Genomic DNA, 15,146 nt, shown 5'->3' with positions numbered 1-15,146 from the left:
GAATGCTGGTATAGAAGGATACAGCTTGTTCAGGAAGGAGAGGCAAGGAAAACAGGGAAGAGGTGTTGCTGTGTCTATCAGATAGATACACTTGAACTGAGGTTGAGATAGCTGAGGATAAAAGGAGTAGCTCAGGACTTAGTAGTGATGGGGGATTTCAACTACCTGCACATCTGTTGGGAAAATAACACGGGACAAATTATCCAACAAATTCTTGAAATACATTGGAGACAAATTATTACAGAAGGCAGAGGAAGTGACTAGGGGAGATTTGATTCTAACAAACAGGGAGGAACTGGTTGAGAATTTGAAGGTGGAAGGCAGCTTGGATAAAAGTGATCAGGAAATGATAGCGCTCATGAGTCTAAGGGAATGGTAAGAGGGAAAACAGCAGAATAAAGACTGTGGACTTCAAGGAGGTGAACTTTAGCAAACTCAGCAAATACTGTAGGTAATATCCTGTGGGAAGGAAGTGTAAGCGAAACAAGGGTTCAGGAGAGTTGGCATTTTTTTTAAAGAGACACTATTAAGTGCACAAGAGCAAACTACCCTAATGCGTAGGAAAGAAAGGAAGTATGGTAAGAGGCCACCCTGTCTTAGCCAGGAGAGCTTCAATGACGTGAAATTCAAAAAAAGAGTTGTACTGAAAGTAGAAACTAGGTCAAATTACAAAGGATGAGTATAAAGAAACCCACAAGCGTGTAGGGACACAATTAGAAAGGCCAAGGCACAAAGTGAAATTAAAATAGCTAGGGACATAAAGGGTAACAAGAAAACATTTTACAAACACATAAGAAGAAAGACCAAGGATAGGGTAAGCCCCATTATTCAGTGAGGAAGGAAAGCCCATAATAGAAAACGCAGCAATGGCTGAAGTGTTAAATGCCTATTTTGTTTCAGTTTTCACCAGAAAGGTTAGCAGTAGTAGCATGACTAACCCAAGTGAACGTCAGTGTAAATGAGGTAGGATCTGAGACTGATTTGGGAAAGAACAAGTTAAAAATTACTTAGGCTATGTCTAAACTACAAACCTTACAGCGGCATAGCTGTACCACTGCAGCCGTGTCGCTGTAAGGTCTCCTTTGTAGCAGCTCTATGCCGGTGGGAGAGAGCTCTTTTGTCAGTGAAACATATGCCTACAAAAGTGCTAGTGGACACAAAGCTTAGACAAGTTGGATGTCTTCAAGTTGGCAGAGCCAGCCAAAATACATTCTAGAATACTTAGGGAACTGGCTGAAGAGATCTTTGAAAACTCATGGAGAGAGTGGGAGAGATCCCAGAGGACTGAAAAAGTGCACATATAGTATCTATTTATAAAAGGGGGAATAAGGACAACCCAGGAAATTGTAGACCAGTCAGCTTAAGTTTGGTACCCAGAAAGGGAATGGAGCAAATACTGGAACAATCCTTTTATAAGTAGCTAGAAGACGATAAGGTGATAAGTAACAGTCAACATGGATTTGTCACAACATATGTCAAACCAACCTAAAATCCTTCTTGGACAGGATAAGCAGCCTGGTGGATGTGGGGGGGAAGCAGTAGATGTGATGTATCTTGACTTTAATAAGGCTTTTGATACTATCTCACATGACTTTCTCTTAAGCACTCTAGGGAAATATAGCCTAGATGAAGCTCTTGTAAGGTGGGTGCACAACTGGTTGGAAAATTGTACTCAGAGTAGTTATCTGTGGTTCACACAAGCAAGAAGGGCATATCAAGTGGGGTCCTAAAGGGATCTGTCCTGGGTCTGGTTCTATTCAATATCTTCATTAATAATTTGGAGAATGGCATAGAGAGTACACTTCTAAAGCTTGTGGATGATGCCAAACTGGTAGGGTTTGCAAGCACTTTGGAGGACAGGATTAGAATTCAAAATGTTCTTGACAAACTGGAGAAATGTATTGAAATATATAGGGTGAAATTCAATATGGACAAATGCAAAGTACTGGACTTAGGAAGGAATAATCAATTGCAGAAATATAAAATGGGAAATGACTGCCTAGGAACAAGAACAGGAGTACTTGTGGCACCTTAGAGACTACATTTCTGTAATTCTGTGGCCAACTCTATTACTGCAAATACACTTTAAACTGGGAAACCCACCTGTGTGTCGGGCTGATTACTGAAGTGCTCTCTCTATATGCCAGTCTTCATTCTGCTAAATTCATTGCGAGCATCAATCTGCAGCTGGGTATGTTGCACTCTAATGGCGGAGAAGCCGCGTGGTGGTGGCTCAAACACTTGTCTGGTGTACAGCTGCAGTTAATTTTTCTTTAAAGGAGAATGCGTGGGTACACAAAGGGTAGATAATATAGCCCATCCCCATTTGCAGTAGTGTGTAGCTTCGGTTCTAACCATGGAGTTCGGAAAATGAAAAGCTCTAGAGCATCGATTTCCATTTGCAGGATGAGGCTTTATAAGCAAAAGACCTAGGGTTATCTAGCCTGAAGTGGGGGATGCACAGATATGCAGGGCGGTGTGAAAAGGAATATGCCTATTGGAAGTCCTGATCTGGCTGGGGGAGCCAAAGGGACTCCATGACTTCAAAGGTCTTTGTCTGTAACTTTGGTTTTCTGAGCACTTGATTAATTTAAAGGCAACAAATTTAGACTCAAGAAAAGGAGTTATTTATGCAGTGTGTGGTGAACCTGTGGAATTCATTGTAGCTGGATTTAATTTAGGACTTTATGGTTCAGGAAAATGGTTATGGATTCAGTGCCCTTAGTTTCTAGGTCAGAGACCCCAATCTAATCCAGACTGGTGGTAGTAATTCTGGACTGTGATATGATTTGGTGTCTTCAGATTTAAATTGGCAAAGTTGGATTACTTCCTATGCTTTGCAAACCAAGAAAATATAGTAACAGTCAAATTGTGCAGAATATCAACTGATTGCCTGTGGAACAAAGAAACCTAGGTAAAGCATTGTATAATCAGGCAGGGGTATGATGGCTTTGTATTTCCTCTGAAGCAGTTACCCATCGGCTACTACTGAAGGCAGGATACAGAACTAGATGGTCCTATGGTCTGAGTCATTATGGCCAGTACTATCTTTCTATGTAAACTGGTTGACTTGCTAAGCCTGACCAGCCAGTTAATGGTAACTATTGAGAGTGAACTTTGGTTCACAAGTGGTAACGCTAAGAATAATGACCTTACTCCTTGGAACTGTTATCTCAAACCACTGATCTGTTGTTGATGCCCTGAGTCATCCATCCATCCTGCCTTCATCCCACTTTAAAATGGGTTTGACAGGAACAGTGTATGTGTAAGAATAGAGCCGGAATTCTGTTCTTAAGGAATATTAGAGAACAGCTGGATCTAATGAATGCTTTTGGTTTTCCCAGTGTCCCAAGTGCAATATCTGTATTGAAAAGAATGGAGGCTGCAATCACATGGTGAGCAATTTCCTGAATACTTCAGATCTTCCTTGTCCTTAGCTGAAACCTCCCTGTCCTTCTGCAGATTGCTAATGGCTCCTCTTTCCTTCCTTTTCAGCAATGCTCCAAATGCAAGCATGGTAAGTAGCAGTGTCTGGAATCTGTTGAGGAAAGGGAATATTCCTTTATTACCCTGGTTGTAAATTTTGTTGTCTTAAATAGCCAGTTAACCACTCCCAGTACAAATATGAAGAGGATTCTAATTACACATCTGACTTGGTGATAAAGGCTTATTGTTTCACTTGCTATGTTCTTAACTGGTTTCTGATTCTTCGGTGGCATTTAGATTTAATGCTGTAAAAGGTCTTCAGCTCCCTTTCTGTCATGAGATTGATGCTCCTCAGAAATGTGCTCTGGTGTTTAAAAGCTTTCCTGATGTAGTTCTTGTTCTGTACACGGATTTTTGTACCACCATCTGAAACCGCTTGCATTGTAATGGAACACTCTGAGCCTTTATGTCAAACTAGACTTAGTCTTTATGTTCACTGATGGACAGAATGAGCCCCTACATGGACCAAGCCACAGAAGCAGGTGTAGGTCTGTTGATCTCTATAACCTTATCTGCTAGATTGCTCCTCAGTCCACTCCCATGCAAGAAGCTGCCTGGCTGTCCTCAGCCCTTATTAAAGCCCTGAAAAATATCAGGAATGCAAAGCAAATGGCTTTTGTGGGATGCTAAATTTCTCTAACCCCAGGGAAGTGAGTGAGACTACCTGTTGCTGGGGCTCCCATATTGCAACTCTGCTACCAGCCAGTAGGGAGGACGAGGAAGATAACCCACCTCAGAAAACATTTAAAATCTACCCCTCCCAGTTCACTTCCTTTGCTGCTAGAAGATCAGCAGGAATGATAGTTACTTGGAGGGATGCTGTGGTATCAGGAGTAGGAGAGCAACACATTTCTAGATATCACAGTGATTGAAATTGGAAAGAGAGCAGGCTAGCCCTTGGGTGGAATTAGCAGATTTCACCCAGCTGGATGGGAAAGGTAAGCCTTCCAGAAGTGATTCGTACAGCAGCTGTTTAACCTCCTCTTTTCTCCTTCCTGACAGAACACTGCAAGTATCCCACCTCTAAAACCAGGCACTTCTGTTTTGTGGGGTTAGCTGTTGCTCTACTTTTTCTCCTTAGCTCTTTTTACCTACGTCCTCCCACTCAGGTCAGGTCTACACTACAAACGTATATCTGTATATCTACGGGGCTCGGATGTGAAAAACCCACACCCCAAGCACTATAGGTATACCAACCCAGTCCCTTGTGTAGACAGCACTGTGTCAGCAGGAGGGTTTTCTCCCAGTGACATAGCTACCGCCTCTTGCAGAGGTAGATTAACTAGGTCGACGGGAGAGCTCTCTGCTGTCAACGTAGGCGTGTCTCCACTCAAGTGTTACAGCAGCACAGTTGTGCCAATGCAGCGTTTCAAGTGTAGGCTTGCCCTCAGGGATTTCTGTTCTGAAGCTGTCTCCTAAACCACTGGATATGGATAGGTGTCTTAGAGTCTCAGAATTTAAGGCCAGAAGGGACCATCAGATCCTCTAGTCTGACTTGTGTATCACAGGCCACCAACACCACCCAGCGTGCACCCGCCAGAATGGAAAGTGGATTGTCTGTGTGGATTTGTTCACCGCTGGATCAGATTAGGATCCTTCAAATCTGATCCAGCAGAGACCCGTGCTAGCAACTTGCCAGTAGTCAGAGAGCTGCAGCTCAGTAGCTAGTAAGACTGCAGCTGCCCTTTTCTTTAACTACGAGGTGCAGCGTGCGGAGACGACAGGTCCCAGTTTCCAGCACTCCTTGTGGATCCAGGCAGTGTCCCCTTGGAGCATGCTAGAAGTGTTACCTCACAAGCTGCATATTTAGCTATCGACCCCCAAGCCGGGGTTGTATTTGGCCCACAAGCTGTATTCTGTTTCCCCCTGGGCAAGATGGCACAAATAAACTTTACATGCTGCTTGGCTAAAGGAAGCCCTTGAAACAGAGGGGCTGTTCCTCTGTAATTTGGTTTCTGGAAATTCATTTTTTCTCTGCATCACAGTGATTGTGCCTTGTTCTCTGCAGACTTCTGCTGGATGTGTCTGGGGGACTGGAAGACCCACGGTAGCGAGTACTACGAATGCAGTCGGTACAAAGAGAATCCTGATATTGTAAACCAGAGTCAGCAAGCGCAGGCCAGGGAGGCCCTTAAGAAGTACTTGTTCTATTTTGAGCGGGTAGGACACATCTCTTTGGCCAGAGCTGCTGTAGCCTTTTAATGTCCCTGCCTAGTGCAAAGGTTATTGCCAGCAATGTCAGTGTAAGAAACACACAAACAAAGGATTCGGTACAGAAACTTTTGTTCTCCATTGATTGCTTAAGTTTCCTGAGGCTGCAGAAAATCAGTATTTCCTGGATTTTTCTCTTCTTTTGCAGCAACTAGTACAATGGGATTCTCATCCACGAGTAGGGCTCCTAGGGGCTACAATGATACAAACAACACAAAATAATAATTTGAATATAGTGTCTCTCTGCAAGATGCTGCTGTGCTGTTGCAGATAGGTATCATAGGACTGGAAGGGACCTCAAGAGGTCATCTAATCCAGTCCCTGCACTCATACAATATCGCTGCAACCATTTCCTCACAGGACCAGGGAACCTTCCAAAGTTCCTTATGGCATGAATTTGTAGGGACCAAGAAGAAACAAATCTCGGGTGTTTAAATTAAAACTCCATCATGTGGTTTAATGAAATTGTAAGGGGATTTCACGTCAAGACACGTTTAAAGAAAGGCTTTTGGAATCGGTCACTAACCAGTGAGACAATCATAGCTCCTCTTTCCCTGCAGCAGGCGTGAATAGGACTAGTCAATCTGTACAGGTCTAATGCAGATTCTCTAGAAGAAAACACTGTAGATCCAAGGTTGCCACTTTTCTGTGAGGTCAGCATGCACTCGTTTCCTAATTCAGATATCAACTGCTGCTTATTCATAGCATTAACCTAGTCTTAAAATAATAATAAATGAATCATCTTGACTTTCCAGATCAAGGGCCTCAGGGAAATGGCCATGTTTTACAATGATGTTTCACAGCACAGATGTGACTGCCTTCAGTAAGCCCATGTTAAAGGTTAATCTAAATCTCTTGGCAGAGACTTCTTAAGTGGGGAAATTCCTATTATTTTACTCCTTCTAGTCGCTCACAAGATGCTGATGTGACCATAGGCATTTCTACAGATGGGCTGGGTTTGCTCCCACCTGCCTCTTATAGTGTACACAACCTCCATGGGCTTGCAACAGGGGGGTGTTGCCTTGCTGTCCTCCTGCCCACAGCATATCCTATCCTGCTGGACTCCAGCCCATCTTACTTCCTGTTTGCTGGAGCTTGTATCTGTAGGTAGCAGCACTTTGATCTCATGCCCTTTTTCTTCTACTTCTGCAGTGGGAGAACCACAATAAAAGCTTGCAGTTAGAGGCACAGACATACCAGCGAATTCAGGAGAAGATCCAGGAAAGGGTGATGAACAACCTGGGAACGTGGATAGACTGGCAGTACCTGCAGAATGCTGCAAAGCTGCTTGCAAAGGTGGGCATTTTTGGCTCTTTCAGTCCACAGGAGAGAGCCTACACACCAAAACACTTGCATCTGAGTAGCACACTGAAGGAGGAGGCAATTCAGGGGTTAGATTTGTAAGGGATGTTGTGCCCTGAATCAGACACCAACTGCCTGAGGTTAGCAGGAGGATGCCTTTCTGAGCAGGTTATTCCATAATTGGTCCTGACAGGGTTTCCTGCACCTTCCTCAGAAGCATCTGATAATGGCCTCTGCTATACTGGACTGGTCTGGCAACTCGTGTGTCCCTATGTTAGTCATAGAAATAAGCTGTGCTAACAACATCAAGGTCTAAAACTCTTTTCCTCTTCTGTTGTAGTGTCGTTACACCCTGCAGTACACATATCCGTATGCCTACTACATGGAGTCTGGCCCCAGGAAGAAATTGGTAAGGTGTTTGCTCAGACTTCTTGGCATCTAGCTAGGGAGCATAGTAAGCCAAGCAGACACCTAGATTTGTGTCTTCAGTCCCAGAGTTTGTGTGTTTATAATAAATCCACTGAACCTCACGTATCCTCAAACTTCATAATCAGCTCCAAACCCTCCCACTCCTACTCCCCGTCAGAGATTTAATAGCAAAGCTCCTGTTGGATGTCATTCCAGGGACATCCCTGTTTTTACAGACTTTGCTATAGAATAGTACTACAGTGTGAATGACAAACTAGTTGTCAAACTATTTTTCCCCATAAGGATTCACATCATAAGCAAACGCGCGTATCTAGAATCTGAGTTGGTTACTATTGGCTCCTGGGAGATGGGAGAGTCACAGCAACAGGTTAACCTTTCAGGAATCTGTATAAAAATGGAGGAAGTAAACTCAGTGCAAATGGTAGGGCGCTAGCCAGGGTGCGCTGCCCTAGAGCTGGGGCTCTACACGCGTGCTTAGCTTTTCAGCATGTGAGTTCAGTGGGATCACGGAGTGGAACTGCTCACATGCTAAAAATGAAACATGTTTATAAGTCTTTGCAGAATTGCGTGCATAACCACGTAGGCCCTGATCCTCTGGTGAGCCCTGAGTGGGTGATTCCCTGTGACCTCATGAAGCCCCACCGGCTTTGGCTAGGTGTGGGTGTCTGTCTGGATGTAAGGTACTTATGTGGCTCCCATCACCCTATATTTTGGCGCTTCCCCCCCCACACACCCCCCCGAGAGGCAGGGAAGTATCATCTCATTTTACAGCTGGGGACCTGAAGCGACATTAACAAGTATACATAGGTAGGCTGGTGCAGAGCCAGGAACGGAAGCCGGGTTTCCAAAGTCCTATACAGAGGCTATAGTGGTAGTCATGTTATCATGTGCAACAAGATTTATTCAACTTTCCACCATCTAGCACAGTGAGAGAATTAGACGCTATGTGATCGAGTCTTTCGTACTCAGCGGCACTTCAGAACCTTTACATTAAAATGGAAATAGATGGAAAAAATGCAACTTACTTTTTTTTTTTTTTTTTTTTTTTTAAGAAGGCAAACTACAGCTTCTGCCAGATTGCGGCATGGGTGGGTCCTTTTGTGTATATTCTGTTAATAACTCTGGCTTGCTTGTGCTCCCCTGTCCAGCTCCATCTCTTGTCTTATACTTAAATTATCAGCTCTTCGGGGCAGGGACTGTCTTTTGTTCTGGGTTTGTACAGCACCTAGCGTAATGGGGTCCTGGTCTGTGACAGGGTGTGCCTAGATGTTACCATGATACACCTAATCGAAATTAAAATGTACAGCCTCTGGCACAATGGGGTCCTGCTAGGGTTCCTGGGAGCTACTGTAATACCTATAATAGTTACTCAGTGAATTTTAATTCACTCTCTTGCCTCAGTTGACAGAATAAGAGTCTATAGCATTTGGCAGATGCTTCCTTTTGATCATGTTTCAGCTACCACGAGGCACAGGACTTAGATCTGATGAATAAAGAGGGGATGTTCCTGGACATACAGACCCTGTGTTTCTCTCTAGTTGCCCAAGGTTGCTCTGTGCCTCAGTTTCCCATCTGTAAAATGGGGAGGATGCTATTTCCCTACCTCCCTGGGGTGTTGAGAGGACAAATCCATTGATATTTGTAAGGGGCTTGGATACTCCCGTGGTGGAGGCTTTATAAACACTCACAGCTAGTAGATCTTGAGTAAGGCCTTGTCTACACTACCCGCTGGATTGACAGGCAGCGATTGATCCAGCAGGGGCCGAGCGCTCTCCCGTCCTGGAGGTTTTTCGCCTTCCTCCGTAGCATGGGGCAGGAGTCGCTTGCTGGAGGATTCTCAGCGATTTGAGGTCTTTGGATCGTGATTTGGGGACTTCAACAGCTGAGTCAAGGGAGAGAATTCTTCCAGGAGTGGGTGGGTCAGCTTTTGTGGCCCGCATCATGCGGGAGGTCAGACTAGATGATCATAATGGTCCCTTCTGACCTTAGAGTCTATGAGTTTTGCTTTGCTGCTAGTATTTGAGTTAGTGAGATCAAATCTAGCTTGGAGTTTGTCTACCTGTGCTGCAGACACACCTTTGAGTGCAGTGTAGACATAACCTTCAGCTAGATGTTTGCTGACTCTTGTTTTGGTTCTTTCCCAAGTTTGTAGTGGGAGCAGGACAAATAAATGAACCTTGCTCTTTCCATGACTGACTGAAGCCCCTGTTGTTAATTACAAGCCAACCCAGCTGCACAGTCACTTACATCACTTTACTATCAAGGAGGCCGCTTTGGTAGGCCCAACATGTGACTTAAACTAAGTGGTTTTGAGACTGCGATTCTGGGGTAAAGTTTCCCTGTTGGTAACACCATAGTGCTTGGCCCTTGTTTTACATGATGGTGTGTACAGGGCAGAAACTGCGTTTCCAGCCCGTAAGTGGGATGGAGATTCACCAGTTGATGGTGTCAGTTTCCTCCTTGTTGGGCATATCCTAATGCTTGAATAATTAAAAGTTGAATGTACAAAAATCCATCTTCCTTAGGATTTTGAAGTCCCTGGACATGCCACGTTCTAGTGCTCATTGTTTTCCCAAGCATTCCAGAGATTTGCTCCACCAAACCTGTTGCGGAGAGGAAGGCCCCTAGGGGTGTGTGCTTCCTCTCGCCACACCTGTTTGGTGGCATAAAGCTGCTCTGGGTAGATTGGTTTCTCTAATTGTCTGTACTGTTGATCAGTTTGAATACCAGCAGGCTCAGTTGGAAGCTGAAATAGAAAACCTCTCCTGGAAGGTGGAACGAGCGGACAGCTATGACAGAGGGGTAAGTTAGCTGTTCCCCTGTGTCTGCTGGGCAGCCCTTCACTTACAGGTGGCTTAGTACCTGCACAAAAGGGTCCAGGCCAGCTTGGCAGGCAGGTGAGGGCAATCAGATTAGCTTCAAGTCTGGCTTTTTGTTCACTTGGCCTGCAGATGCTTGTTTCCTAGCTGGGGGAATGGGGGGGAGAACTTTGCTGCTCTCCAGCAATGACTCCTGGCTGACTGAACCAGGGCTGACAGGCTCTGAAGGAAGAGGCATTCAGCCCTTTGCTGGAGGGAAAGTTACTCTGGTGTGCAGGGTTTTTTTGCTTTGGGAGGTGGGAGGGAGCATCAGAAACCCTCTAAGAAGGGAAACCTAAGGAGAATTGGGTTCAGAGGGACATTCTTTTACACACTGTCAAATCGGAAGGGTCCCTGCAGTCCTTAATTTGCTTGAGAAGCAGTGAATGGGCCTCACACTCTACCATACAAGTGTCTTTTCTTTTCCTCTGGGGTGTTCAGATTAATGGGGTTCTGCCTTGCTCTTCTTTGTTCCAGGACTTAGAGAATCAGATGCATATAGCAGAACAGAGGAGGAGGACCTTGCTTAAAGACTTCCATGACACATAAGGCGGAAAGAGGTGGTGACGTGCAGGGGTGAGAGCAGCAAGCAAGGTGGCAGTGGCTGCCTCAAGAGAAATGAGCACTGCCTGTGGGAGAACCCGGCCAAGGACAAAACCATCCCCTCCCCTTGCACAACAGACACGTGCAAACGCCCCATCTGAGTCCCTTTCTGTTTTTTATCTTTCCGCTTTTCATTTCTGCCAGGCTAGAGGCTGGAGTTCAGATTGGCATCTTTCCTGGGATGTTTCCTCCTACCCCAGATGGCTTTTGAGAGAGGGAATTTTTCTGAATGGCTGTTAATAGTATTAGATCATTACAATTTATGTCATTTTCAACGGTTGTACAATTATACAAACAAACCCTAGAATAACACACAACCCTTTTTAAAAATAAATTGGCAGTGGAGTGTTTTTCCTTAATAATCTGCTTGTAAATTAAATGGGCTTCTGTCCCAAAATCCTTTTATGCACTGAGGGTTATGAAATAACCCAGCTAGATTTCCCTTTCCTCTAACATGCGCTTTGTAGCACTGGCCTGTGGCTGCACGAGGAGAGTGGCTGGAGCTCAGAGGGTAGCTGCTGCTGTGTTTGCGCCTTACAGCATCAGCGGTGGCTGCAGATCAGCACAATTGTGTGTGGCATCTCTTCTCTCAGCAGTAGTTTGTGCTGTGAACCAAAGCAAATGGAGGTGTTAAAGGGCAGAGATCAGGTTAACATAGGAGATATGCCTAGAGGTAATTCAGATCTTTGCATTCAGTGAATTTAAGGTCTTCCATGTGGATTTTTGCTTTAGTTGGTTTTTAGGGGTTTTCTATGCTGCCAAAACCATGGTGTTCGGGAGACTGTTAGAACAGTTGTTCTAACAGTGTTAAATAGGCTTGGTCTTGTTAGGTAGAGTGGAACAAGCCATGTTACTTCAATGCATACAGCTTTGTAAAGATCAGTCATACATGGAGTGTAACATGATCAAACCACTTTGGTCCCATTTACCCGGGCAAGACTAAACCCCATTGCAAGTCAAGGGGGAACAGTAATGCATAATGTGATCCCCGACACACATCTTGGCAATGTAGACAGGCACTCAAAAAGAAGTGCTAGAGCTAACGTTGTACTGCTCTCTTAGAGCCTGCATCAAGCCAGACTGAAAACTGACTGGTGGAGTTAATTTATGTGTATATTGGTATTCCAGCTGCTGGATGGTTATTATAAGTCTGATTATTATCTGGGACTCTCAGAGCTTTTGTATGGGCATGTTTAATGTAAAATATAAACAATTTTTTTAAAAAGTGACCTCCCCAATTCATCTTAACAAGAGAGTCACTTCAAAACAGTGGCTTAAATGCCAACACTTTACGATGGTGGATGTACCATGTACAGGTGCCTATGTAACACATGGACTTGTACATGCATCTGCTATATGTAGGCAAAAATGGAGTAGCTGAGTGTCTGATCTGAGGAAATCCCCAAGGCTAGTGTGAAAGTAGGGAATTCCCTTCCATGCCATTTTCTTGAGGAATGTTGCCCTGACACATTCCTTAGTAGGATATTCTTATTTTCACCCTTTTTGACTTGACAGGATGAAAGACTGACTGTGAGTCTTCCTAATTCCTGCTTGACAAAATAAGCTGCTACTCTTGTTTATATGAGACACATGCACCATATGACTCTACCCCCAGAACTGAGTGTGTAGGTTTTAACCATGTGAAGGTGGGAGAAAAGAGAGGGCCCTCAGTTTGAGAGGGATACTTATTAGATGAACTAATCATGTGGACAGAGCCTGTACAGTACTGTGCAGAGGTAATGTTTATGCAGCGCTTTAAAGGCGTAAAGCGCAAAGTACTAATGTAGGATATGAACGGGTGTTCTAGTTAAGCTAGCTGCAGTCAGGTGAAATTTGGCCTGTTTGCCAGAGAGGTATAGGGAGGTATCTTTTCTAATCCTAAATACTCAGCTTTGCTGCCAGATGGTGCCCGCTCCTCCCTGCTCACTCACATCACATAAGCATTCAGCTCTGAACCAGGGTAAGCATATTTTGCTTAAACACAAAGTGTTTTAAAATCCTCATTCCTGGAGCAGTGTAGATCAGATGGCAGGAACCAATTGCCAAATGGCCCTGAGAGCTGACTCGCAGTCCAGACTGCTCAGACACCTTGGCGATGAGCACTTACGAAATCATACAAATACAGACTGCGTTGAAAGCATTCTCTTCGGAATTACACAAAACTCAAGCTTTGTCAACAGGGTTTTGTTTCTCCAAAACTCTTCCAGGAAGGAGGCTGTGACTGTCCTGGTTCCCACGTACAGATCCTGCTTCCACCCTCTGTGTGGAAAACAAGGCGGGATGTGTCTTTGCAGCGTGAGCCCAAACAGGGCAACATTTGTGCAGCAGTAGTATAGGAACAGTTAAAACTGTGGGGTGATCCCCCCCCCATTTCCTGCTCATTCTGGCATCTGAAAAGGATAAGCTGCTGCTGTTTGAGAGGTGGGTGACTGATAGGAAAGAAATTAGTGTTCTCAGGATCAAAGGTAAAGGGGCAAATTCTGTTTTGTGAACACAGCCCCCTTCGAGTCAATGAGGTGGCCTGAGAATAGAAGTCGGATCAGGCTATTAACTCTAAAAAGGTACCAATTCCACCCGCACCAGTAACAGGGCAATCTTGCAGTGTTTGTCCCTTCCTCTTTTTGCAGCTGCTTGCTGTTCCTAAGTCAGCCTGACGTCTCTCTCCATCCTTGCATCTGAGACTCATTATTTCAGCTTTGCTCATGCGAATGCACTGGCTGACTCAGATCTCTAACAGGCATCAGGCTTCCCGGACCATACAGTTTTCTACTAACAATATGAACTGCATGACTGCTGCTCCACACATGAATTGCTCCCTGTACCAATGTGGGACAGGAACAGCAGGAGGTTTCTGTGCTATAATTTCACATTCAGACTTTTTAAGCAGGTGATAAATAAAACTTTATTTTTAAATGAGACTTGTTCTAGGGACTCCTTTTCTCACCTGCATCTGCTCAGTTGGATTGTTCTCCAGGATTTCAGGTAGCAGCTGCTGCTGTGGGAGCTTTAGTATTATGGAGAGTGTTGCTGTTTCTTGTCTGCCTTGTTCTGTTGGCAAGGTCTTCTCCAAGAAACTGACACCACTCTTAGCTTTTCTCTATAGGCATTGGAGGGGAAGGGGCAAAGGAAAATGCCCTTGAAATATTTTCCAGAGGTGGAGTGGTTTATTTGAAATAAATTGTGAATTTATAATTTTAAAGGTGTGTGCAGTGTCTTTATTCCATCAGCTTTTAGGTGAAAAACCTCTACTTACTTTTTTTTTTTATTATTATTATTAAATGTGTCAAGCAGTGAGACATGGGCTGTTAGAATCACATGAAGCAGCTAATAGCACAACTCATAATTTGAGTGCTACAACTGTACTGCAATGCTGGTAGGGAGGAAGGTTTTGGCATTAAGGAACTTGGGAGATTCTGTTCTTGGCTGTGCCTTTGATTTTGTGACACTTTTTGGCAAAGTCACTTAATCTCTCCACCTCCATTTCCCATCTGTAAAATGAGAAAATACTATCCTACTGCAAAGGGTATTTTAGAAACAAAGTCTGGACTTTGAAGCTCTTGACCACTATGATGAAGAGTGCCATCAAAACCCTATAAAGCAATGTGAAAAGTCAAAGCACAGCTTTGGGGTTGATGTATTAAAATATTAGCATAAAGAAGGAAGAGAATAGGCACAGATTTGCTAAAGAATCATGCTAATTGTAATTCCTGTTTTTAAAAAACACAGGTGATGCTGAATTTTCTGTCCAATTTAGGTAAGATAGTGTCACCTTCTAAACAAACTCTTAAGTAACAAGCATGGGACTGTTGCATATTGGAGAAGTCAAAAAGGGGTATTCAGAATATGCAGTGTAATCTTGTTTCCCTTTTTGCTGACTTTCTCTAAATGAAGAATATCCAATATTTTTTGTCTAATTAGTAGATATTCTGAAAACTAAACATACACTATTAACAAGCAGCAAAGGTTTTGCTATATTGAACTATTGTTGCAGGTAACTTATGTCATATAGTAGACAGCAGGCTCCATTCAAATCACCAAAACTATCAAATTCCTTGAAGTTGAAATTTAAAAAACTAAAAATACAGCTGAAAATCCCAGATCACTTTTAAAAAAACACAAGCTTGCGAAGCTTGATGCCTATGCTGCTAATACGCATTTCTAAAATCTCTGTTCAACGTGGAGTGCGTAGGAGTGAAGGCTTGTCTAGTTTTAAATAGTTCATGTTTTGGGGGGCAAAAGGCTTAACCTCCCAAGAAC

At 43.9% G+C, this 15,146-nt stretch overlaps 1 protein-coding gene across 2 annotated transcripts in view; it reads left to right on the top strand.

Annotated features, from left to right (window-relative positions):
- ARIH2 (ariadne RBR E3 ubiquitin protein ligase 2) overlaps positions 1–13,807 on the top strand; it is a gene marked incomplete at its 5' end in the record, with an annotated part of 47,959 nt that extends 34,152 nt beyond the window's left edge. For both annotated transcript variants that reach the window (XM_034777754.1, XM_034777753.1), the window contains 7 exon segments: positions 3,345–3,395; positions 3,496–3,517; positions 5,495–5,646; positions 6,850–6,993; positions 7,340–7,408; positions 10,147–10,230; positions 10,764–13,807. In XM_034777754.1, coding sequence (XP_034633645.1) covers positions 3,345–3,395; positions 3,496–3,517; positions 5,495–5,646; positions 6,850–6,993; positions 7,340–7,408; positions 10,147–10,230; positions 10,764–10,835 — 594 coding nt within the window. In that variant the 3' untranslated portion in view covers positions 10,836–13,807.
- Between the last annotated feature and the right edge of the window lie 1,339 nt (positions 13,808–15,146).

This window comes from Trachemys scripta, chromosome 7, assembly GCF_013100865.1.
Source record: "Trachemys scripta elegans isolate TJP31775 chromosome 7, CAS_Tse_1.0, whole genome shotgun sequence".
Classification (NCBI taxonomy): domain Eukaryota; kingdom Metazoa; phylum Chordata; order Testudines; family Emydidae; genus Trachemys; species Trachemys scripta.
Note: the sequence above shows the minus strand (reverse complement) of the source record. Positions and strands in the feature narration are given on the sequence as shown.